The sequence below is a fragment of the Empidonax traillii genome, unplaced genomic scaffold (assembly GCF_003031625.1).
Source record: "Empidonax traillii isolate 1590-97213 ecotype Southwest subspecies unplaced genomic scaffold, ASM303162v1 scaffold754:size369281, whole genome shotgun sequence".
NCBI classification, from domain to species: domain Eukaryota; kingdom Metazoa; phylum Chordata; class Aves; order Passeriformes; family Tyrannidae; genus Empidonax; species Empidonax traillii.
Window position 1 is genome coordinate 328350 of NW_020955947.1, and position 22549 is coordinate 350898.

Consider the following 22549-nt stretch of genomic DNA (forward strand, 5'->3'; position numbering starts at 1 on the left):
CCGCAGGCTGCCCCGGCTCTCTTGCTGGCGGCCCCGCCCGGGCTGTGTGCGGCGAGGGGGGTTTGTCGCGACAGGGCGATAGGGGCGGGTCCTCCCGCCGCCGGGGGCGCCGTACGGGGCGGGCGGGGCCGCGGGCCCGCAGGGAGCGGCTGCGGCGGCTCCTCCTCTCCGGCCATGGGTGAGCGCGGCCGCGGCCAGGGGAGCGGGGCCGGCCGGGGCGGGGGCGGCGGGACACGCTGGGCTGGGCGGGGGGAGCGGGCAGGGGGGTCCGCCGGGGCCGGAGCGGGGCCGGCCGCGGGCTCGGGGCGCGGGGCCGAGCGGTCCCTGGGGCTGCGGGACCGTGCGGGGGCTCTGCCGGGAGCGACGGGCTCGCGTTCCGCCCGCTGCCGCTGCCGGAGCCCGCTCAGCCCGCAGCCCTGCCCGTCCGGACGGCAGCGATGTCGTGCCCTGCGCCACGGCCCTGGTGATGCCCAACTGCAGGACCAGCGGCAAACGGCGCCTTCGGGGCGGAGGAGAGTCCCCAGAGCTCCTTCTGTTTGTGCCGCACCCCGTACGGTACCTGAGCAGCAGTTAGGGTTTCACACACCGCGTTAAATGCTAATATTTATTTATTTGTTTGTTTATTTATTTGTCTGTCCATTTATTTATTTAAGAGGTAGGTGAAGAAAAATAGCTATATGCGGCTAGACCATGCTTTAAAACAGACCTAAAATGCATTTTGCCTCGGAAGAAGCAGACGAGAGGACTGACAGTTAAAAGGGCACTAGGTGCAGGAGTCTCGTCTGTGGGCAGGATCAGCTCCAAAAGTCAAAATGAGGTCACCCGAAAAAGGAATTGGTACGATGGCTTTGGGCAATAGAGAGGAGATGCAGCAAGGCAGAGCCCTCCACCTGGAGTCTGCAGCAAGCAAGGCGTTTCCTACGCTAACACTTGTGTTTAGTACTGGCAGTAGCAGACCTACTAAAGCAGCAGGAATCTGCCTTACCCACAGAAAGGCTCCTCTTGTTGCAAGCCTCACCTGCCCAAGCCAGGCACCCTGTGCTGATGCTGCCTCGGGCAGGGTCTGTCAGTCGTGGCACTGAGTGGACAGAGAGGCAGGAGACAAAGCAGGGAGCTGTCCCTGCCAGCTGGGCACGTTTGTGCCACAACACCATCTCTCGTGATTTCCTGGTGTCTTTGGGGTTTTCTGTTGAGGTGTGGTGACCTGGGGGACTATAAAAGGAGTTTTTAAAGGTTATCTCAGGTAAGTCATCTCGGTGATTTGTTTTTTTCCTAGGAATAGGTTGTATTGTATGGTAATAGAGTAGCTGGGTAGTTGGAAGGCACATAGGAAAACACAGTTTTAGAAAGTAATTTCCTACGTTTCTAGTATCTAATACCTAAATACCTAAATTGATGTAGTATGCAGGAAATGAAACAAGTCATTCCCTTGCTATTGAGGAACTGAGAAAATATCCATCTGTTAGGATGGTTTGGGTTCTTTGTGCTTTCTGATGTGCAAACACATAAGGTCATATGCCAGTACAGAGATTTGCAGAGGAACAGGCTCACATTTTTTTCTAAGACAGAAATCTTTCTAGATATTCTGACATCTCTGTCTCAGTGTCTTGAAAAAGATGATACGTGTTTTTGCTTCATTTGTTTGGATTTAGTAAATCATCAACTCTTTTTGCTTCTTTCCAGATTACTTTGATTACTTTGGTGAATTAACAGAGGGGTTTTTTGTCCGTGGTTTAGTTTGATAAAATAGAGGCTGGCCTGAATGTTTGAACTGCTTCACTACAAATGAAAATAAACTAAGACTTTCCTGAACACTGATTTCAGTAGCAGGAGCTCTAAGAAGACAAACGTTGTCCATTCTGTCAGACTAAGATGACTGTAAAAAGCCATGGGTTTTTTATTGGCTAAATTCAATCCCCAAACATGATTTTGTAGCATATACTTCATAAAGTTTACCAAAAACTTCAATTTAAAGCAAACCCTTTAATTCTTAAGCTTTCCTGTGTAGCAAATACTTTGTGGCTAGATGGGAAACTGAACTTTCAGTATGCAATATGTAACATTTCCTTGTTTAGTGGCTGAGACTGTGCAGCCTAAGAAGGAAGGTTTCTGTCACTGTGAAATTAAAGCTAATTAATTAGTAAGTGATTGTAGATAAGAAGTAGGATGCCTGCTTCTGTAGGTAGACTGTAGTATATGAGATGAATATGTCCATTAGTAGGAATGCTGCTTTGGTGCCATGGAAAGGACACTGATGGCTGTCCTGCAGCACAGTTTGGGGTGCAGCAGTGGTGCCTGTGTTAATCTGCACTTATTGGCTGGGACAGCACTACCTAAACTGACATTTCCAGCCTGGGATTTTCCTTCACCTCTTCAAACACTGTAAGAACATTTGTTGGAGTGGGTGCTTTACTCTGAGTCACTCCCAGGAGTTTACCCGGGTTTGGGTACCTTTCTTTCCCTCTGAACAGGTGGCCAGGCAGCGTTTCATTACCCTGCCTCTCTCCTAAAACTTGAACCATCACCTCTTTTTCTCTCTTGTCACAGCTGTAAAGGACCCCACAGCTGTAGAAAGGGCCAACTTACTGAACATGGCTAAACTGAGTATCAAAGGACTCATCGAGTCAGCGCTGAGCTTTGGCCGCACTCTGGACTCCGACTACCCCCCTCTGCAGCAGTTCTTCGTGGTCATGGAGCACTGCCTCAAGCACGGCCTGAAAGGTGTGGTGATGGCTCTACTTCATCCCAAACGGGCCATTTTTCTTCCTTTCGTTCTTGAATTAGATAAAAAAATGTGTTGCATTAAGAATTGAAACATATGTAAATTGTTAGCTTTTATAACTACTAGTGTCATTAATTCTTCATCGCATATAGTTCCATGTTTACCAACTTTTTCTTCTCTGCACCATTTGTTGTAGAGTGGTCCAGGGCTTACCACAGCTGCATGTATGTATTTAGTATCTATTTTTAGCTGGACATTCTTTTAATATTATTTTGTTCTAGCACATCAATTTTACATTCCCAGCAAAGTAAGTGGGAAGTTGGCTTTGGATACTGGGGAGCTGACCAGTATGGAAGTTAGGAATTATCTGGAAGCCCAGACTCAGCAGTTAACCCTTTCTTACAGCAGCTATCAGGAAGAAAGCTACTGCAGTAATTTAAATTAATCAGTTACTTAATTTTTCTTCTCGTAGTAAGAAAATCCTTCCTAAGTTACAATAAAACCATCTGGGGTCCTCTGGAACTTGTGGAGAAACTCTATCCAGAAGCTGAGGAAATAGCAGCAAGTGTCAGAGATTTGCCTGGTCTTAAGTAAGTACTTTTGGGAACAACACAGGAAAGTAAAGGACCTGACTGAGAATGTCCAGGTGGCTGCTGACTGCTTGTTCTGTACAAACCAGCCAGAAAAGCAGTGTTTGTGCTTTTCTGGTGTTTTTTGTTTTGGTTTTGGTTTTGTTTTGGTTTTTTTGTTTGGGATTTTTGTTTTGTTTGGGGTTTTTTTTTGCATTTGTTTGTTTGTTTTGTTTTGTGGGTTTTGGTGTGTGTTTGTTTTGGGTTTTTTTGCAGAAAAGCCTGATAATTGGCTGCACACAAAATTCCAGAAGGGTTTGGTTACGCTGGGATGGGGATGTGGCAGCGTAAGGGTTATATTGTGCTTTAGAACTCCTCTAAACCACTTAGGCATAAAAATTGTTATTTGTTCTTGGGCTCTTTGCCAAGGACGTTATTCTCCTGCTATCCAGATACAGCCTGTGTGGGTTGTTTTGCATTTATGTGCCTACTGCTTCTAAGTGTGCAGGCCCTAGGAGAGGAAGAGCTAAAGGCCCAGGTTTAATTTGTTGGATATTCATGTTTGCCCTTTACATACATTTTCATCTTTTTTTCTTTGCCTTCCTAAGAAGGCACTGGATTTGTACACGAGTATGAGTTAAAGCTACAGCTCAGTCCGTGTTCAGGCCCAGAGAACAGGGCTGGGAAGGCAGGCACGGGGAGTTGTGATGGGCATTCCATTACTCTTCTTGCAGTTCCTCGGAAAACTTCATGAACAAACTGCAGAAAGGAGCCAGGACTGTTGCAAGCATTTTACTTCAGCACAAAGCAGGACTTCCAAGATTATCAGGCTCTTGTGCATTCTCTAGTCCTGTTCTTTCCAAGCTCCCAAGCTCAGTTGAGTAGGTGAAAAATTTTCTGTTACCCCAAAGCTGGGAGTCAAAGCCTGGACATTGTGGCTTCCCAATCTGTGATACTCAACTAACAGTTTAAAATACCCCTCCAGAAATACCACTTGCTCTACCAGAACACCGATAAGATGCCACAGACCATGAATTAATCACTGTGTTATTAATAAATCTGTGTCCATGCCCTTGTTTCAGGACACCCCTGGGCCGTGCCCGGGCCTGGCTGCGCTTGGCGCTGATGCAGAAGAAAATGGCTGATTACCTTCGCTGCCTGATCATTCAGAGGGATCTCCTCAGGTAAACACTCCATCACATTTTGGCACTGAACTTCTTTTTACAGGTTTAATCTCCTAAAAAAATAATCATGCATTCCTCCACCATGCAGAATAAGGACTAAAAACCTCTGGAGTTTTTCTTATTTTCAGTTCTATTTTCCAGACTAGTTCTGCATGCCTAGTTAATGCTGATGTGTCAGGATGTTGTTTTGCTGTTCAACTGCTGGGGACTTTGCCATTGAAAACACAGTTTGTCATATAGAATCTAAAAGTGCTGTTCTTTAGTGAAGTATTTTTATTTTAAGAACCTTTTTAGCATTTCAGCCCTTCCTGTTTGCCTTTTACCCATTTAATCTCATCCTTGGCTTCTTGAATTTCAAGCGTGTGTTCACTGAAGTCCAGACATTTTTTCACACAAGGGAATTTTTTACCATTCTTCTTTTGCCTTGCATTGCAGTGCTTCTTAACAACATGAGAGTTGTCTGAGTCAGTGTGGCCAGACATCCATCTGTTGTAGTATCCTGTTCAAAAATGTCTAAAGCAAATGTGTACAGAAGAGCCTTTTCTGGTTTGGTTTGTTTTGTTTGGTTTGTTTTTTTAAGGCAAATTAAAGCTTGCCCCCAGACATCCCAGCCATCCAGCAACTCGTGGCTCAGATTTCTGGAGCCAAAGGTAGTATCTTTGTTTCTAATAGCCTCTGAGACAAACCATGCACTTGGAATTTTTAAATATTTATGAGGTGAAAGTATGGACAGGCCCAGTTCATCTTGAAGGACATTGTAAGTAGGCTACAGTAAGAGAAACTATTCCGATTTGTATATCACTTGTTATTAATTTATTGGATATATATATAAGGAATACACTGATAAGATGCAATTTCCTTCTTTTAACAGTGAATTTTATGAGTATCACGCCCTGATGATGGAGGAAGAAGGAGCAGTAATTGTTGGGCTGCTGGTTGGGTTAAATGTGATAGATGCCAACCTGTGTGTGAAGGGAGAAGACCTGGATTCGCAAGTAAGTCAGCACAGGTAAAGGAATGTGCAATCCATAGGATGTTGTCGTGGGTTCGGTTTGGGTCAATTTTTCTCACCCCCCACACAATTGCTGTAAGTTGAGAGAAGATTTATGCAGACAAAAGAGATCTGATTGGGGAGAATAATATTATTACTTTATTACTAGCAAGATAAAAACTAAAGAACTATATATATACAACAATTTTAACTGGGCAAAAATGCTATGTATTTACAGAAATACCCCCCCCCTTTGTATCAGTTCAGGAGGAGAAGCAGTCTCTTTTCCACTTCCAGAGCTAAAGGTCTTTTAAATAATTTTGCAGCACTTTGAAAGTTTCTTTTCTATTATCTTTAGGATGACAACTCCGATTCGTAGCAGCTGGAACTGTTTTTCTCTCTCTCTTCTATGTCGGCCTCAGGGCTGAGCTCACCCTCTCCTGGGCTAAGACCAGAGGCAGGGGGTTACCCAGGCCCTGTGGGGTCCTCCATGGACTGCAAGGGGACACTTGTCTTACCATGATCTTCCCACAGATACAAGGGGTAATGGCTTTTGAGTCCACCCCTGTTTCCTGTGAGGTTCCTCCCCCTGAGAGACAGTCCTTGATGGACCTGTCTAATGTGAGTCCACCTTCAGGTAACAGTTCTTCCATTCTCTGCTGTCCCTCAGGGTAACAAATTCAGCTGCACCAGCCTGAATCCCTCACTGGGATCACACAAATCCTACCAGGCCGACTCACTCCAGCGTAGGTCTCTCTCTCCATGGGCCACAGGTGTGTTAGGCCTCCCATGGAGTTACATCTTCTTCATGCACTCCCCAACAATCTTCCACAGGTGGCAGAGGTTTTTAGTTTTCAATCTCTTTGCTGCTGAAGGTGGGGGGAGAGAAGGAGTTTCCCCCTTTTCGGCCTTCTCTTCTCTCTCCTGCTTTGACCTTGGAGGCTCTGTTAGCTCTGCCAGAATTCCTCCTGCAACATTTCTCATCCAGGCAGTCTTTCTTTAGAGTTTCTCCTCCACTCTGTAACATGTTTCAGTCAGGGGGGCTTCAGTGCCACACCTGCCCCCAGCCCAGGGCCAGGGGAAGGAAGGGGCCCTGGCCCACTTGGGCCTGCCGCCTTCACCTACATGGCTCCTATTTCATCTGCCCAACAACCTTCTCTTCCATTTTCTTAAATATGTAATTGACAGAGGGTGTTACTAAAACTTTTGATTGGCTTTTTCTCTGGAAATCCACCTGGAAAAACTATTTTCAGCCCCAGGCGGGAGCTGGTTGACAAACCCACGACAGATGTTTATGTCCAGTGAATTTTGTTACTATGGAGTTGTGATTTGTTAGAAATCTCACTAGAGACTGTTCAGGATGTGATGATCCAGCTCCTGGGGCCCAGGGGCTGTTGGGTCAGACCTTTGGGTGGTGGTGATTGTCAGTGCAAGGATGCAGGTTCGTGCTTTGTCATCAAATGGATGCAACAGGAGCGATGCAGCGTTGTTTCCATCCTCAGTGTAACTCATCCTTCTCCTCTGGAGGATGTACCATGGTCACTTTATCCTGCTTGGTTCATTTATTGCTGTTCTGGAACACAATAGGAATGGTACAAGGACCTGGAACAAAAACTCTCTTTGCATAGTGTCATGGAAAACCTTATGAGAGCTGGGACTGCTTTCAATCTTCAAAACAAGACTTGGAATTCTTCCTGCTTTGCAACGGACTTTGATCTTTTCCAAGAAAATCTTAACACATTCTCTTTAGAGGCAGATGCAAAAGTCTTTATAAATGAATGTAGACTGTGTTCAGTGATGAGTATTTTTTTTCAGCTTCTTTGTAGAAAGAATCCTAGTAGTTTAAGTGATTATTGCTGTATTGCAGCATATATCTGATGAAAAGCAACTCCTGTGGGAAAGAAAAGTTATGGCTGACTGGGTATGTGTGCTGTTGGATCAAAGGGTTAACTTGTCCTTGACTGTTTATTCTGGTTACCACCTAATATCAGTTTTAGACACCCATCTTGTGTAAAATAAGATCTAACACTAGAAGAAGAGACATGGAGAACTAAAATAAAGGAACTTTTACAGAGAGAACATCTCGCCTTTGTTTTTATAGAGATAGTGCTTGGCTTTAATAAGCAAAATACATTTTTAAAAAGCTTTTTGGAGAAGAGACTTTTTAGCAAAGACATGGAAAGAATACGTAGAAGAGCATCACAGGATACTGAGTGCATGGTATAAACCAAGAAAATGTTAGACTTGTATTCCAAAGCTAAAGGGAGCTCCAGAAAAGAGCAGCAGATCAGAGAATTGAAATACTTTTCTGAAAAGTCTGCTGGAGACCAAAAAGAAAGGGGTTTGGTAAAGCAAATGTGATTAAATACTTTAGTTAGACATTAATGAATAGAGCTGGAAGCAGAACTCATGGCCATGCTAAATACATAGGATTTATGATTAAATGACAATTGAATAGGAAATTAATCAGATTCAGATTTAGTAAAGTTTAAAAAAATGAATGGGATTGACTTGTCCCACTTGGGAATCAGCAAGTGTGGAGAGGTGGTATCATTTTGACAAGGAATATTGTAAAACAAAACATGGGATAACATCAGTTGGGGAGGTGTGCTGTGACAGGGAATCTTCTGAAACACTCTATAATCAGCCAGGGGGAGGGCTGTGTAGTAAATGAAAGTTTCCTCCAAGCTCGTGTCTAGGCTCAGCCAGAGGAAGAAGTCATCTTTTCTTTGGAATTTGGTACATGACACATTGTTAATGTTATTAAAATGTAACATAAATCTTAGTAAGTATGGAGTTTACACGTAAAAAAACCCAAACCTCATTTAAAATTGTATAGTTCATATTTTTAGCTGAAACTGGACCAATCTCAAGGCTGTAAATACCAACAGCAGTTATTTGCATGGTATGAAACTGTCCCTTTGCTTTCCTCCAGGTTGGGGTGATTGATTTCTCTGTGTATTTGAAGAGTGATGATGACATTGGGGGTAAAGAAAGGTATGTCCTCACCAAATAGCTCTGATTTTGCATATTAACAAATGGTTTCTTGACTGGGGCCCTGTTCTTTGTGGAAATAAGTCAGGCTCCCTAGAAATGAAATCTTCTGATTTCACTGTCTTGAGCAAAAAGGCATCCTAAATTGTTTTGCAGGAGTGGATGGCTGGAAGAGCATTTGCAGTCTGGAGCAAACTCCAGCAGCGTCTCCTCCTGCCTTTCCCTGCTGGACAGCAGTGGGGGATTGCAGGGTGGCAGGGAAAAGGGACCTGCAGACCTCTAAGCCCTCAGCTTGGGGTTTAGTCACTTGTTTCCAAGAACCAGAGTTAATGGCAGAGTAAATAAACATCCTTTTTCTTTTCAGATGTGTGTGCTCTTTGGTTTCATGTAGAGGAATGGTTTGTAGTTAAAGCACTGGATTTCTTTGTCTCTCAGTGATGTCACAGTGTGGGTTACTGAGTTCATGACTGTGAGATGAAGTTGCTTCCTTTCTTTTTAAAAACACAGTCAAGGGGGACATTTGCACGTGGTAGATATGCGTATTTTCAGTTCCATACATCATCTTGTTAAAGCCAGTTTCACTTTGTGCTTGCTTTAGAGATGTACAGATTGCTGCAATATTGGACCAGAAGAATTATGTGGAAGAACTAAACAGGCAGCTGAAGTAAGTACAACTTAGAAGCGTGTGTGTCAGGGCAGGCTTACAGGGACATTAGAAATAAATCATATTTTAAATTTTTTAATGCCAGTAGTCCTGATCATTAGTTACTCTAAGGTTACTGTTGGAGTAGAGATAGTCTGGTTTGAAATGGTGGTTTGTTTTCCTGTGTGTGAAGTGCAACCTAAAAAACATGTGCTTCCAGCAGAAACAAGGTTATGGAAAAGGCTTGGCTGTGGTTTGATACTGTAAAAAACAAGAGTAATAAATGGGAATAAAATTCTGATGAGACTCCTAAATGAAGTCAAGAAGCATCAAGAAAGAGAGAGCCTCAGGACAGATCTCAAAAAAAAATAAAAATCAATGATTTTATAAAAGAAATGTGTTTTAGAGGAAGAGAACCTGGAGAATGGTTTGGTTTTATGGGGAAAATAACATGGAGATTGTAAACTCTTTGTAAACAGGGAGATTGTCCCGGAAGGGAACTCATTTATCTTTTGGATGCTTTTGGATATAATTGGGAGGATAAAGGAAAGGGAGAATCCATGTGAAGTTACAGCTAGCCAGGAGTTTAAGTGACAGGGATGACTTTGGGAATTGTAAAGAAGAATAAAAATGTTCACCAAAGGAGAGGAATTTTCTCATATTTAGGAAAACCTCAGATAAGGGGAGCAGACCTTTTAGCTCTTAACCATTAATCCCTGGGCCTTACACGGACGTTTCTGTGCTTGGTTGGCTGAGTTTTGCTGTCATTTTGAATACCATTTTCTCTTTTCTCCCCTCAGTAGCACAGTCAGCAGCCTCCATGCGAGGGTTGATTCACTGGAGAAGTCAAACACCAAACTGATCGAAGAGGTATTGTTTTCTTTTGGGGATGGATAACGTGTTATTCATTCTCCAAGGCTGTTTTGCTAAATAAAGTGTCTTATTCTGCCTAAGGTCTGTATGATGGGTTCAGACACCTTTATTTTGGCCTAAAGGGAAGGTGCAGTAGCTGCAGGCATTTGAAGCCAGCTTGCCTAGGGAGGCTGTAACATCAGTACATTAATTCTGTATGACTTTGCAGTTTCCAACTTCTGGACCAAACGAGAAGAGAATCCTTTCCTAATGCCAGCTGTCAGCCTGATTTTGTGCAGATGACTAGTCCAGAATGGATGGCACCAGTTGCTACAAAGAGACAGAAAGTAGTTCACCGAGCAATTTCTGTTCCTCAGTTTTAGCCAAAGGATTGTTTCTTGCTTGTTTGCTAGGTGCTTATATCGAGCTTTTAGACTGGTCTAGTTCTGGTTTTATATTTATATCCTATATTTCTCCTTATCTTTGATGCTTGACTAGATTCCAGTGTTTTTAGTTTTGTAAGAGAGAACATCTTTTTTTTTTTTTAAGTCCGAGCTGCTTGAGAAATAGTTAATGAAGTGGCAAATTGAAAACTCGAAATGCAGCTGTGGAAGGGACTCTGGGTATAATGTATCCAACCAGAGGGAAGACATTGTTTCTGAGTGTCAATTCTCGGAGTGTTCTGGTTCCTTTACAACCCAGCTCTCACCTGTTTTGCTCATTATAATTCTGACGTTAAGGTGTATTCTGTAGGGCCCAGTTATAAAGTGTCATCTGCTGTAAATATGTTTGCTTTGCTTTCCTATGTGAATTGCTCCATTTGATACATTAAGATGTCTAAAAAAGAGAATAAAACTGGATGAACTTGAAGTCAAATGGAAGCAAAAAACTGAGGATGAGGAAAGGGAACTGAGGGTCATAATGAAGCAAGGAAAAGAAAGCACGTTCTTTGCCAGCCAGGGAATAATGAAGTATCTTGAATACTCATCCTGGTGTGTAATGGAAGTGACTCAGTACTGAAACCAGGGGCTTTGTTTTCTTCAAAACAATTAATCCTCTGTTTGGTAGGTGAGAATAGAGCAGAGGATGTCTTGGCCTTGCATTTATCACAACATTTTTCCCTTTATTTCTACCCACAGTAGTGATCACACTGCTTTGCTTTTGTTTGTTTGTGTTTTCATTTCAGTTGGCGATAGCTAAAAACAATATAATTAAACTCCAGGAGGAAAACCATCAGTTAAGGAGTGAAAATACTCTGATTTTAATGAAAACACAGCATCATCTAGAGGTATGTTGGTCTCACCACATGTAACGTCGTGGCGTTGTGTTTGTACATCTCAGCCTGAAGGAAGCTGTGACTTGGCCAAATCTGAAACAACTTTCATCAGGGAAAGGACCTGTTAGAAGGCAATACTGTCTGAAAGTCATGTCAAAACAGGTTGTGTTTTAGTTGCAGACTGTCTGTGTTGGCCTGTCTCGTTGTGTTTGGAGTTGCTGTGTGTACAAGTGCTGAACTTGTCTTTCCAGCTGCAATTTGCAGCTCCTTCTGTAACTCCTCGTACATGTTTCCCAGGATAAGGGGTAAAAGCCCAGGCTAAGCAGGTGTTTGGATTGCTCAGGACTGAAACAGTTGTGTGTTGAACTGACACAGAAGGAGGACATTGCTGAATTATAGATGTTCCTTTTGTTATCTTTAATCAATTCTCATTATAGAAGTGATAGTCATGGGGCAGAAACAGCTCTCTCCGTGTTCGTACTCTGCTTGGACAATTACTTGTCAGCTTAATTTTGTTTCCCCTAAACCTGTGCTATTGATTGCTGTACTTGTGATGGAGAAAGACTCTCTGTATCTTTGCAGGCAACTAAAGTGGATGTTGAAGCAGAACTTCAGACCTACAAACACTCCAGGCAGGGCTTGGACGAGATGTACAGTGAAGCTCGCAGGCAGCTTCGGGAGGAGTCCCAGCTTCGACAGGTGAGTGTTACTGCCTGTCATAAAAAGGGGTTTTCAACAATCAGCACATCAATATTTTTATAATAATGTTGCTGAAGAATAGTACAGAAAAAATATTTTTCTTTGAGGAATTTTAGGTTAAGTTGTTAGCAATACTTTATGCTCCTGTACCTGTGCTGAATCATTCATGTGAAAATATAAATACTTTCGTTCTGGGTTTGTAATTAATACTGAGGCAAGTGTGCAGCACTGACAGGGTAATTTTTTATCATGTGAATTGTTTTCTCCTGAACTTAAAAATCCCCACTGGTCACTCAGTAGATGAGTGTAACATTTATTTAGTGGATAATGTGCAAAATGGAAGAGGGGCAGAATTTTGGACGGGCTGCAATAGGTGGTGCTGCTGCTCTGAGTTTGCTTCCCAGGGTTTTTTCAAGATAGAGCGTTACACAGTTCTTTAATTAGTCTGTGTTGCACTGTGCTTGTGTTTTATAGGATATGGAGAATGAGCTGGTGGTTCAAGTCAGTATGAAACACGAGATAGAGCTTGCCATGAAGCTGCTGGAGAAGGACATCCACGAGAAGCAGGATACCCTCATCGGCCTCCGCCAGCAGCTTGATGAAGTGAAAGCAATTAATGTGGAAATGTACCAAAAGCTGCAGGTAAAACTGCTGCAAACAAACCAAGAGGGAGGAATGCGTTGCCACTCTGGTCAGTTAAATATGCTGTTCCCTTGGGTTTTGGTTCCCGTAAGCTCCTCAGGTCAGTGTGACATTTTGGAGCATTGCCTGTGCAAAGGTGACTTCACACAAAGTTCTGAGGGCAGTCACTGGGTGGGATTATGGAAGAAAAGAGGGTGGGGATAAGATCATGGCCTAATAACAAGCTGTGTGAAAGAGAGACAGTAATAGTGCATCTGTATAATGACTTTTTTTGGCCTGTCTTGTATTAAAAAAACAAAAGAATGTAGGCACGTAGTGAGGAGTTAAAGAGAAAACATGACCTTTTCAAGCAAGGAAAGGAAGACAAGACTGTGTTAAGTGGATAAAAGTAATCACAGTTTTGAGGTTTTTTTTCCTTTTAAAAAATCTTTTATTTTGTCATCAGATTTAAGAAAATCTGTAACAATGCAATGCCTTTTTGGGAGAATATGGGTCTCAGAGACTCCCCCTGCAGTGAACAGATAGCAAAACACTGGGGAAGTTTACCAGTGAATTATTAATGCAGAACATGACTTTGTTTTAGGGAATGAATTACCCAAACCAGCACAAGAAACTAGTCAAATCTGTGACAGAATGAGGGGGAAAAATCAAGATGCTGCAGAGAGATAATTGAGGTGATGGACAAAAAATCCTACTTTTCCCCCTGCAATTGTTAGGAAACTGGACCAGAGGAAGAGAAATATAAGTAAAACTGGAAAGAAAAACGAGAAGGGGATGTTCTTCAGTGTATGGGTCTGTGGGGTTTGCATTTGTAGGAGAACCTTAGTGATTTTCAGGACTAAGCATCTTGGCTCTTCACTGATAAGGTAACAAAACTACAGATTTTGCAGGCACAGAATGTTAAGTACTTGTCAGCAAGGGGTTTTTAGAAGGGAATGCTTAAAAGTAATCAAAACATGAAGTCATTGCAACATTTTCCCCTTCAGACACTGAAGCAAAAGCCCCCATGAGGTAGCAGTGCAAAACACACCCTCTTCAGTTTTGACCTTTTTTGTAACACAGGTTTCTGAAGATGCTATGAAAGAAAAGAGTGAAATAATTAGTCGATTAGAGGATAAGACCAATCAAATTAATGCAACTATGAAACAACTAGAACAAAGGTACAGCCTCATCTCTATTTCTCTTCATTCATCACTCCATCCCCTCACATTTTCCTGCATTCCTGCACAGCTGCCACTGAAATGTAACTGTCAAGTAGAGCATTTAAAATGAACCTTTCTGAAACTTCAACCAGTGCTTTGCCCTTTGGTCTTTTCTTCTGTTTAGCAAACACAACTTACTTGAAATACAAACTTGCTCTTTCAGTTTTCTCCCTACACCACCTTTCTTCTGGTCCTAGGTTTTTGTGCTGATATCAAAAGCTGCTCTTTCAGTTGTTGCAAAATTATGATTCATTATTACCTATTTTTTCCCTCACCTGAATGAAATGCAATAGAAACTGAAGCATTAATCTTGTACTTAAGCATGTGCTTAATATAAGCATTTAATGCCTTCAAGGATCACTGGTGTACTTACTGAAGCTGTTACAATTTTGTCCATTGCTTTGGAAGTGCCATTATTTTCAAAGACCTAATGAGTTTTCACATTGGAAGGTTGAAAAGTGAAAGACTAAAAGTCCAGAATATAAATTTACATTACAGTTAGACTGCATGTACTACATGATGTTAAAATATGATTCATATGTTTTAATTTAGTGGCCTTATATGCAACATTGACCTTTTTAATTGTAAAATATAACATATCCATGAGCCCTGTCATGTTGGTGTTTGACATGTCTTTTTTTTTCATTTAAATCTGATTATGAAAAACATGTATTAAAAAAAAAAAATTAGTGACATGAATATTCTTTTATTGACATCCTTTTTCCCTCTTTTTTCTTTTTCTTTTTATCCTTTATCCCAATTTTCGTTTTTTAATGTTTTGCTGCCTTTCATCTGTCTTTGATTTTTGTCCACTGCATTCATGAAGTGACAAAGATCTGTTAACTCAAACTAGGACTATTGCAATGTCATTCGTCAAATGTGCCAGCAATGAAGCTCAGCACCAGTATAAGCTTGTCAAGGATATATCATTCTGAAAGCTCCTCCTCCCCTGCTGTCTCCAAATAGTTACTGATGAACTAGACCTTCAGAACTTTAAAATTCAGACTTTAAAGTGGTGGTATTAGAAATCCTGCACTGTAACTGGTTGTAGCTGGGTTCTGTTTTGCTTTCTGGAGGAACATGACCTCCCATCTCACTTTACCCCTCTTAAAAAACCAGTAAATTCCTGCACTATTACTAAGCAAATGTGAGCTAGTTTTCTAATGCTATTTAATCACTTCTTAGTTGTCAAACAAAGTTTATTTTGAACGGTTAGATACCTTTTTCCCTGCTTACTGCTGTCAGTTGTAGGCTGTATTTATCCCCCCCAAGCAGGCTCTCTGTGGGGTGCTGTGGTTGTAACAAGCACTGTTTTCTAACCCAGAGCGACAGGAGTTTGAGGGCAGAGGAGTTGAGTGTTCTATCAGAACAATGTGTGTGAGAAGAGAAGGTGTTGCCAACATATGTTCTGTGTGTACAGGGTTTGGGGGTAAAACAGCTAAAGCACAATTCCATTTTGCTGATGTCACGTGGTGAAATATTGTCATGGAGCCTGGCTTGGGTGGGACTGCAGGCAGGAGGGACAGCAAGTGCTGGAGCTGTGCCTCCTGCCCAGAGCAGCTGCACCCTGCTGGCTGCTGGGAAAGGGGCAGTGATAAATAGGATTTAGAGTTAGGGCCTAGCCCCTGAACTTGTCCAACTGGTTTGTCAGCTGAGGATCTGCCTGGCTGTGTCAGCATCATCATCAACACCTGTGGGAGTGCCCAAAGCCCTTTCTCTCCCTCCACCCATCACTAGGCTGCCTTTACGACTTGAATTTCTGCTGGGAGTTGCTGCTTGGCTGCACTGCAGAAATAAGAGAGTTTAACCTCCTGACTGCCCCTGATACACTTCCTGATGTTTGCTCTGAAATTTGGAGTGCAGGTTGACTGGGAAAGTCATCAGGTCTTTCAGCAGAAGGGGATGTGTTTGCCAAAGCGGGGGCAGGACACAATAATACAGAAAGGTTTCTACTCCGTGGTTTGGTACTGCCTTATTCCTTAGGCTGGAGTCAGAAAGAGCCTGTAACATGGGCTGGCTCCTGAAAATGAAAAGTAAATATCCTCCATCCCCAAAGAGAACCCAAAGGAGAGCAGTGGGTGGGCCATAGCAGAATTGGGAGCACTGCCTACCTGACTGTCTGTGCAGTGTCTGCCCCAGGACCATGGGGGTGGCCAGTGCAGCTGCAGGCTGGGCCAGCTCAGCCTGGGGGTGAGTGCCAGCAGTGCAGGCAGGCCCAGCACCCAGGGCTGCAGCTTTGGGGCAGCACAGCCCTTTGTGCCTTGCCTGTGCAAACTGCAGTGGAGTAGACTTTGTGATTTAGGGCAGGATTTAACTTGCTGTTACTGTTCATGTCCTGTAGCTTCATTCAGCCTCTGCACAGGGCACTGACCTGCCTTTCCCCTGTGTTCTCCTTGCCCTCTGGGCACGACCACTGCAGGTGTGACTGGGAGCATTCCCAGCCCCTGGGGCAGCTGAGACAGTGCCCACTGGATAAGATGGTTTAATTCCAGCCTGTGTTCACTCTTTTACTGGCAGCTTTTGCAAACTCCTGCTGGTGCATCAGCAGAAGCCCAAATGCAAACATATTGCTGACTTACCTCTTTTCAGCTGACACCGGAGTCGAGTTGCTCTGTGTTGAGGCAGCTGCTGGCAGTGAGAAATCAAGCATCTCTCAGATTTCTCCCACCCCTTACCTGAGAGGCCCCTAAACAGTTTTGCTAAGTGGGATGCAGCAGGTGGGGACATTCTGTGGCATTTCCTAGGCTCTCCCTCTCTCCTGCCTTTTCCCCAGGCAGGAGCAGCCTGGCACAGCACAAGTCCCATTGGAGTACATTCCCTTTAAATCCATCTTTTTTTTCTACACTAAAGAGGTGACCAAGCAGAGAGGACCCACAGTGAACTAAGGGGTTCCAAGGGCAGTGTTAGCTGACCCAGGCACAGACCCCTGGAATTCAGTAGGGAAGGATTAAATAAAAAACCCCAATCCCTCGTTTCTTGACGAATCGTTTTTATTTGTCTATAATATGGAGCTATTTTAACCAGTGTAAGAATGCGTTATTTTTAATACAGATTATTTAAATTAATTTAAGAGTATGATGTGGTCGAGGTAGTTCTCTAAGTGTAGTGGGACCTTTGATGTCTTAGGCTAGTCAAGTTTTTTGCTGTGTGATTGCAGTGCTCTGTATTCAGCCTTAAGCCTCAGTTGTTTTGAGCTGCTTTTGCACAACACATGCTCTGCCCCATCCTAATGGGTGACTGGTGTGAGCCAAGTACTCCACAGGATTTATCTGGGGGGCAAAAAGAAAAGCTTCAAAAAAGAACCACGTGAAGGAACGCTAAAGGAGAAAGAAAAGCATCAAGTTCTGTGCTTTAATTCAAGCTATGTATCATCATGCTTTGGCACCTGTTACTCATGAGCAGAAAATAAAGCAGTGATTACTGGCAGTGCTTGCTCTCTGACTGTGAGAGTTCTGCAGTTCTCGAGGCATTGGATGGATTTCTCGTTTGAGTTTGTGAGCTTCCCCCAGGCTTTGTTTTTATTTAGAAATGTTCCTATTTCCCCATTTTTCTTTTATTTGTCTTCTTCACCCTCTACACCCTAATTCTAGCTTCAGTTTTACCCAAAGTTGATTTGAATTACACCAGATTGCAGCAAGCAGAGAAGGCCCAAATGGAGGCTGAGGCCGAGGATGAGAAACTTAAGCAGGAATATGTGAATAAATCTGAAAGTCTGCAGAAGGAATTCTCCCAGAAGGAGAAACAGCTGTGAGTATGGCTTTGCTGTTTGGAAAAACACATGGCAGTAAACATTCTACATGGCAATATGTCCTGTGTCCTGATCCAGGCTGGTTACTGAGAAATGGTTTTTAACAGAATGTAAATACTAAAGATCTTACTGAGAGGTATTGGCAAGGCAGAAGAAAAGATGCCATTCCAGGAAAGTCAAGCTGGCTTTGAGTGCCTCTAAAATGATGTGCAGCTTGAAAGGAAGGGGAAGAACAGTATTATTTTTTTTTGTCTAAAATTGCCAGCTTAATTCAGGAGGAAATTACCCTAAATGGGGAAAACTACATAGTGTAGTAGCAGTAGTAATACACACTCTTAACAAAACCCACGAGTATGGAGTAGGATAAACTTACACAGAAGTGGCATAAGAATAGTTTGGTTGATCTGCTTGTGAATAAGATAGAAGTGGTTTAACTTACACTGCACAGGAAAAAAAAAAAAATCCACCCAAGTCATAAAAGTTCAAAATTAATGTAAAAGCCAACCCTTTAGTCTTTCTCCTGTTAAATCATTCAGTACTAATTTAAAGAACTATGGAATGCTAAAAGCTACCTGTAAGGGCAGGTGTTTTCCCTGTTTGGGAAGATAACACATCAATTATTGAAGTAAATCTGTGGCACAAATATTAAATCTTGGTGATTTCCAATCCCATTATTAGCCCTCCCTGCCTCTCTCACAGCTCTGAATGTTAATAACCTTGTTGAACTGTCATGATAAATGTTCACTTTACTGCCCCAGTCATCTCTGCAGATTTGGCCAAAAGAACAGTTCAGACCCCAGGCTCAGAATTCTGCAATTCTGAAACCTCCAGGTCATGTTCACTTCTTCCCCAGCCAGATGCTGAGGTAGTGTCCCAAAATGTAAGTCTTTCCTTTGAAAATGGTTGTGGTTTTAAACCAGGATAATCAATGTGGACACAGGTTTTCCATCAGGAGACCTTGCATGAATACTCTGAGATTTGTTTTCCTCTTGTTTTGGCCCAGTTTACATCTGCAAGGTTTGACCAGTGGGCTTCCACCCTTTGGTTTCTCCATAACATTCTAAACTCCCACTCTTCCATGAAACTGATAGTAAAATTCCAGCTGGAACGGACCTTCCATCAGAGTAGCCTTAATTCCTTTAAACTGGACTTCTGTTAAATTGACAGAATCCACCTCCCTCTTTGTGCTGGACCTCAGTTACCTAGAAATAAAAATGGCCATTTGAAGTCTGTCCTCCTTTATGTTCAGTTCTGTTCAAAATGCCATAAACATTAGTCTTAAATAGAAGATCCACGTTTACAGGTGTAAAATTAAACAACTTCTCTGGGTACCAGAGACATATGCAATCATTGTCTGCATCAGCACTGGCAGATTGGGTGGGTTTATTTTAGAAACAAGCTGTTTAAGGTTAAGGAGGCTTTCACTTATGCATGCTTTAAAAATACTTCAGAATTTTGTGGTTAGGCTTCTCTCATTTATATCAAAGGCCAGCTCTTCAAAATTATTCCATATTCTTGGTCCTTTATGCACACTTATTTTTAAAAGCATTTTCTAAGTGACAGTGCTTTGTTTACTGCACTGATCCATAAAATATTGTTACTTTGATTCATTATTTCTGTTTGGGAAAACTTGTAAGTTAGTAATTTATTATCATAATAATCTAATGAACCCAGAAATAAACTCATCTTTGTTTTTAAAAATTATACCCTTGTGCACAATGATTTTTTTTGCTTGTTTTGTTTTACATATTCCAGGTTTCAGCTGGAAACAGATTTGAAGATAGAAAAAGAGTGGCGGCAAACCTTAGAGGATGATCTTCAGAAGGAGAAGGAAACTGTATCTCATCTGAGAATAGAGACCCAAGAAATAATGAACCTTAAAAAAGTAAATTCTGCAGCAACATTTGACTAGTAATTTAGACACTGACTGCCAAGTTAATTGCGGACTTAGACGTGGTATTTTTAAGAATTTCTGCTAGTAGAAAAGGAAGATTAAATTAATGTATTCTGACAAATAAAATAGGGGAAAAAATGGGGGTTCTACTGTCCATTTAGCCCTCAGATCAGAACTCAGGACTTTGGTTTAATTCTGAGTGGTTGCTGTTCCAAGTTGAACTTGATCCCTCGTTCCCTTGGCCTTCCCAGCACGCTCAGCTCTGGGCAGGAGCAGCTCTTTAGGCAGGGGGCAAATACAACTTGAGAGGAGTTTGGCTTCATTTTACTTTGTTTGTTTTGTTGTAAGGAGTTCCTTAAACTTCAGGAAAAGAACAAGCAACTGAAAGGGATTTGTGAAGACCAAGAAGCTGCTCTCCAAGAACTGGCGTCCAAGCTGAGCGAGTAATTCCGTCATTCGTGGTGACTTATTATTGTCAGATAAACTTGAGTGAGGAACAGCAAGCAGGGGCTCAAGTGTATTAGTCTGTATGTGACAGTAATATTGTTATTTTGGTCACTAACCAGTTAGGAGAAGTGAATGTGTCTAATTAGGTCAGGTCTGTTAATTTTGAATTTTGGCAGCTCTAGAATGTCCCTTTGGTCACCCCCAGTCTTCCCCCAGAGTGGCAGGACAGGGAGCAGAAGAGGCCTTGGCTCAGTGTTTGCTCTGCTCACAGTAACCAACCCTGTGTTCAGCACAGATCCAAACACAGCCCCTCCCAGCCACTGGGAGGGAAATTCCCCCAGCCCCAAGCAGCCCCTGGCAGGGGACTTGGATGCCTCTGGAATATCTTGGGGTGTGTCCTGTGGCTCAGTGGTGAGTGGGTGGCAATGGGTGGCTGTGGGGAGGCTCCACAGTGACACAGTGTGGGCTTGTGCTCCTGTTCAGAGCACTTGACTTAGAATTTTTGAAGTTTGAAACCAACTTCTCAAGTTGTTAGACCATGACTGACCGTGTAGAAGTTTGAAATAGTGTTGTCTTATTCTTTAGATCAAAGCTGAAAATAGAAGATATAAAGGAAGCCAACAAAGCACTGCAGGTCAGTAGTATTGTGAGGAAAGAAAACATATTTTTTTTTTGTTCCTTTTGAAATCTTGACTACCTCAAGCATGTTCTCTTTGCACCTATACTTGCTCTGTCTTATCTCCTCTTGCTTTTGGGTGTTTTGGGGCAGTCCTGTGCTGCTCTAAAGTGTCTTTGTGCCATTGCACTGCTCCCAGAGCACTGAGCAGTTCAGGCAGGAAATGTTCTGCTCTTGGTTTGTCTTGTCCCCTGCAGCCCAAAGTTTAACTTCATCAGGTACATACAATTATGGTAATTTTCCCTCCAGGGCCAGGTTTGGTTGAAGGACAAAGAGGCCACACATTGCAAGCTATGTGAAAAGGAATTTTCACTTTCCAAAAGGAAGGTAAAACTTTTAATAAGATTTCTTCCAACGTGTTTGTAACTACTATAAGAAAAAAATTAATTATCTTAGAGGTGTGCCGTGAAGTTCCAATGCTCAGGTGAATGCAGAGTTATTGTTGAGGTGTCTTTCTAGTTCTTTGATACATACAATGCCCTGGGCCCTAATTTCAAAAGAAACAGTGACTTTTGGTTCAGTGCCACAAAGGAATATTTTAAAACTTTATAATTGTTTAACTACTTTGTGGAATCCTCATCTCAAACACTTGTCAGCTCTGGCACTGTTACAATTTGACGTGTGGAAGTCTTTTTATGACATTTTTTTATACAGTGGAGTTAGAAAATGTGAGTTTATTGTCATTTGAAAGTAAAATGTGGTGGCAATTTCCATGCTTTATTAATGTGTGCATGAATTTTGGTTTTACCTTTTTGTTTAATCTCGGTTTGCTACCTGCCAGAAGCATCCACTGTTGGGAATATCACTGCTCCTCCTATGTTTTTATACAGCAGAAAATGTGCTTCATCCAGGGTTTGAGTGAAATCTGCAGAGCATATGTATCAATAAAAAAGTAATAAGTATTTAAGGCTCTAGAAGTAATAAATATATAAGGGCCCACCCCATCTGTGTGTGGTGCAGCCCTAGATAAACCTGGTCTGTGTAGGATTGCATCATAGTTTGAGATGTGGGTGAATTCCCTTTCGAGAGCTGATTCCATGCTCAGCCCCAAGAAGCGAAAGGGGCCACATTTCAGATTGCTCCCTGTACATTGTTTATTTTTTCCACTTGCCAAGTACATTTCCACTGTAAATTTAAACTTTCAATCTGTCCCCCCTGTTCAGCATCACTGTAGGAACTGTGGCGAGATCTTCTGCAATGCCTGTTCTGACAACGAGCTGCCCCTGCCCTCCTCCCCCAGGCCCGTCCGGGTCTGCGACTCCTGCCACGCAATCCTCATCCAGAGGTGCTCTTCTAACGTGCCCTAAGGTTGTGCCACAAGCTGTTTGTTAGTTCTGCTCTTTAGCTGTTCCTGTAGAAAACCCAGCACCACCTAAGGAATGGACAGAAGTATTCCCAGCCTTCCAGGTAAGCGCTGTGGAGTTGCAGCTTTGAGGTGCTGTGGAGGAGTTACTTCTCTGCTTCCTCTTGAAACCAGCAGAAGAAATGGGACCCCAATGTAGAAAATGCACATGTGGAAAAAAAAACCAAAACAGATGAAGATGTTGGTCTAACAAATGGCTCAGCAGCTCCTCTGGGAGGAGGCAGGGCGGCTTATGAGGAGACTCAGCGTTAACGTGTATTTGGGGGGTATTTTAGTTGTTGAGATGCTCTTGAAAAGGTAATGCACTTCCCTGCTTTTACAGGCTACTCTGCTACGAGTCCAACCTCATCCTGCCCCTCAGTGTGCCTGTGATACGTTGTTGTGAAGCCAAACCGTGCAGTAGCTCGTTTTCAATTGTTTTTTTAAAAAGTGTGGCCATTAATGCAGTGCTCTGATAAGTTCGTGCCAAATTCCGTATCTGTTTACTTTCTCTTAATTACCAGGACTTGAAGCATCCAGGAATATTGCACTGACAGCTCTGCTCTGTGGAGTCACAGGTGGAAAGGGAGATTTTGTCAGGGACCAAGCAGTGCCTCGGGCACTTGCAGAAGGAAGGTGTGTTTTGGTGAATGATTTTTGCAAATGAA

At 42.7% G+C, this 22549-nt stretch overlaps 1 protein-coding gene across 2 annotated transcripts; it reads left to right on the forward strand.

Annotated features, from left to right (window-relative positions):
- The first annotated feature begins 128 nt into the window (after positions 1-128).
- Positions 129-21846, forward strand: RUFY2 (RUN and FYVE domain containing 2). Of its 2 annotated transcripts, none has more exons than XM_027900846.1 (18): positions 129-178; positions 2548-2721; positions 3195-3312; positions 4374-4475; positions 5347-5470; positions 8402-8463; positions 9059-9124; positions 9904-9973; positions 11142-11243; positions 11814-11930; positions 12405-12572; positions 13635-13732; positions 17402-17521; positions 19278-19407; positions 19765-19859; positions 20449-20497; positions 20789-20866; positions 21703-21846. In XM_027900846.1, exons 1-18 carry the CDS (start codon positions 175-177, stop codon positions 21844-21846), a joined length of 1821 nt encoding a protein of 606 aa, XP_027756647.1. In that variant the 5' UTR covers positions 129-174. The 2 variants fall into 2 exon arrangements, with proteins under 2 accessions (XP_027756647.1, XP_027756646.1); XM_027900845.1 differs by lacking the exon at positions 129-178 and adding an exon at positions 475-837.
- The last annotated feature ends 703 nt before the right edge of the window (positions 21847-22549 follow it).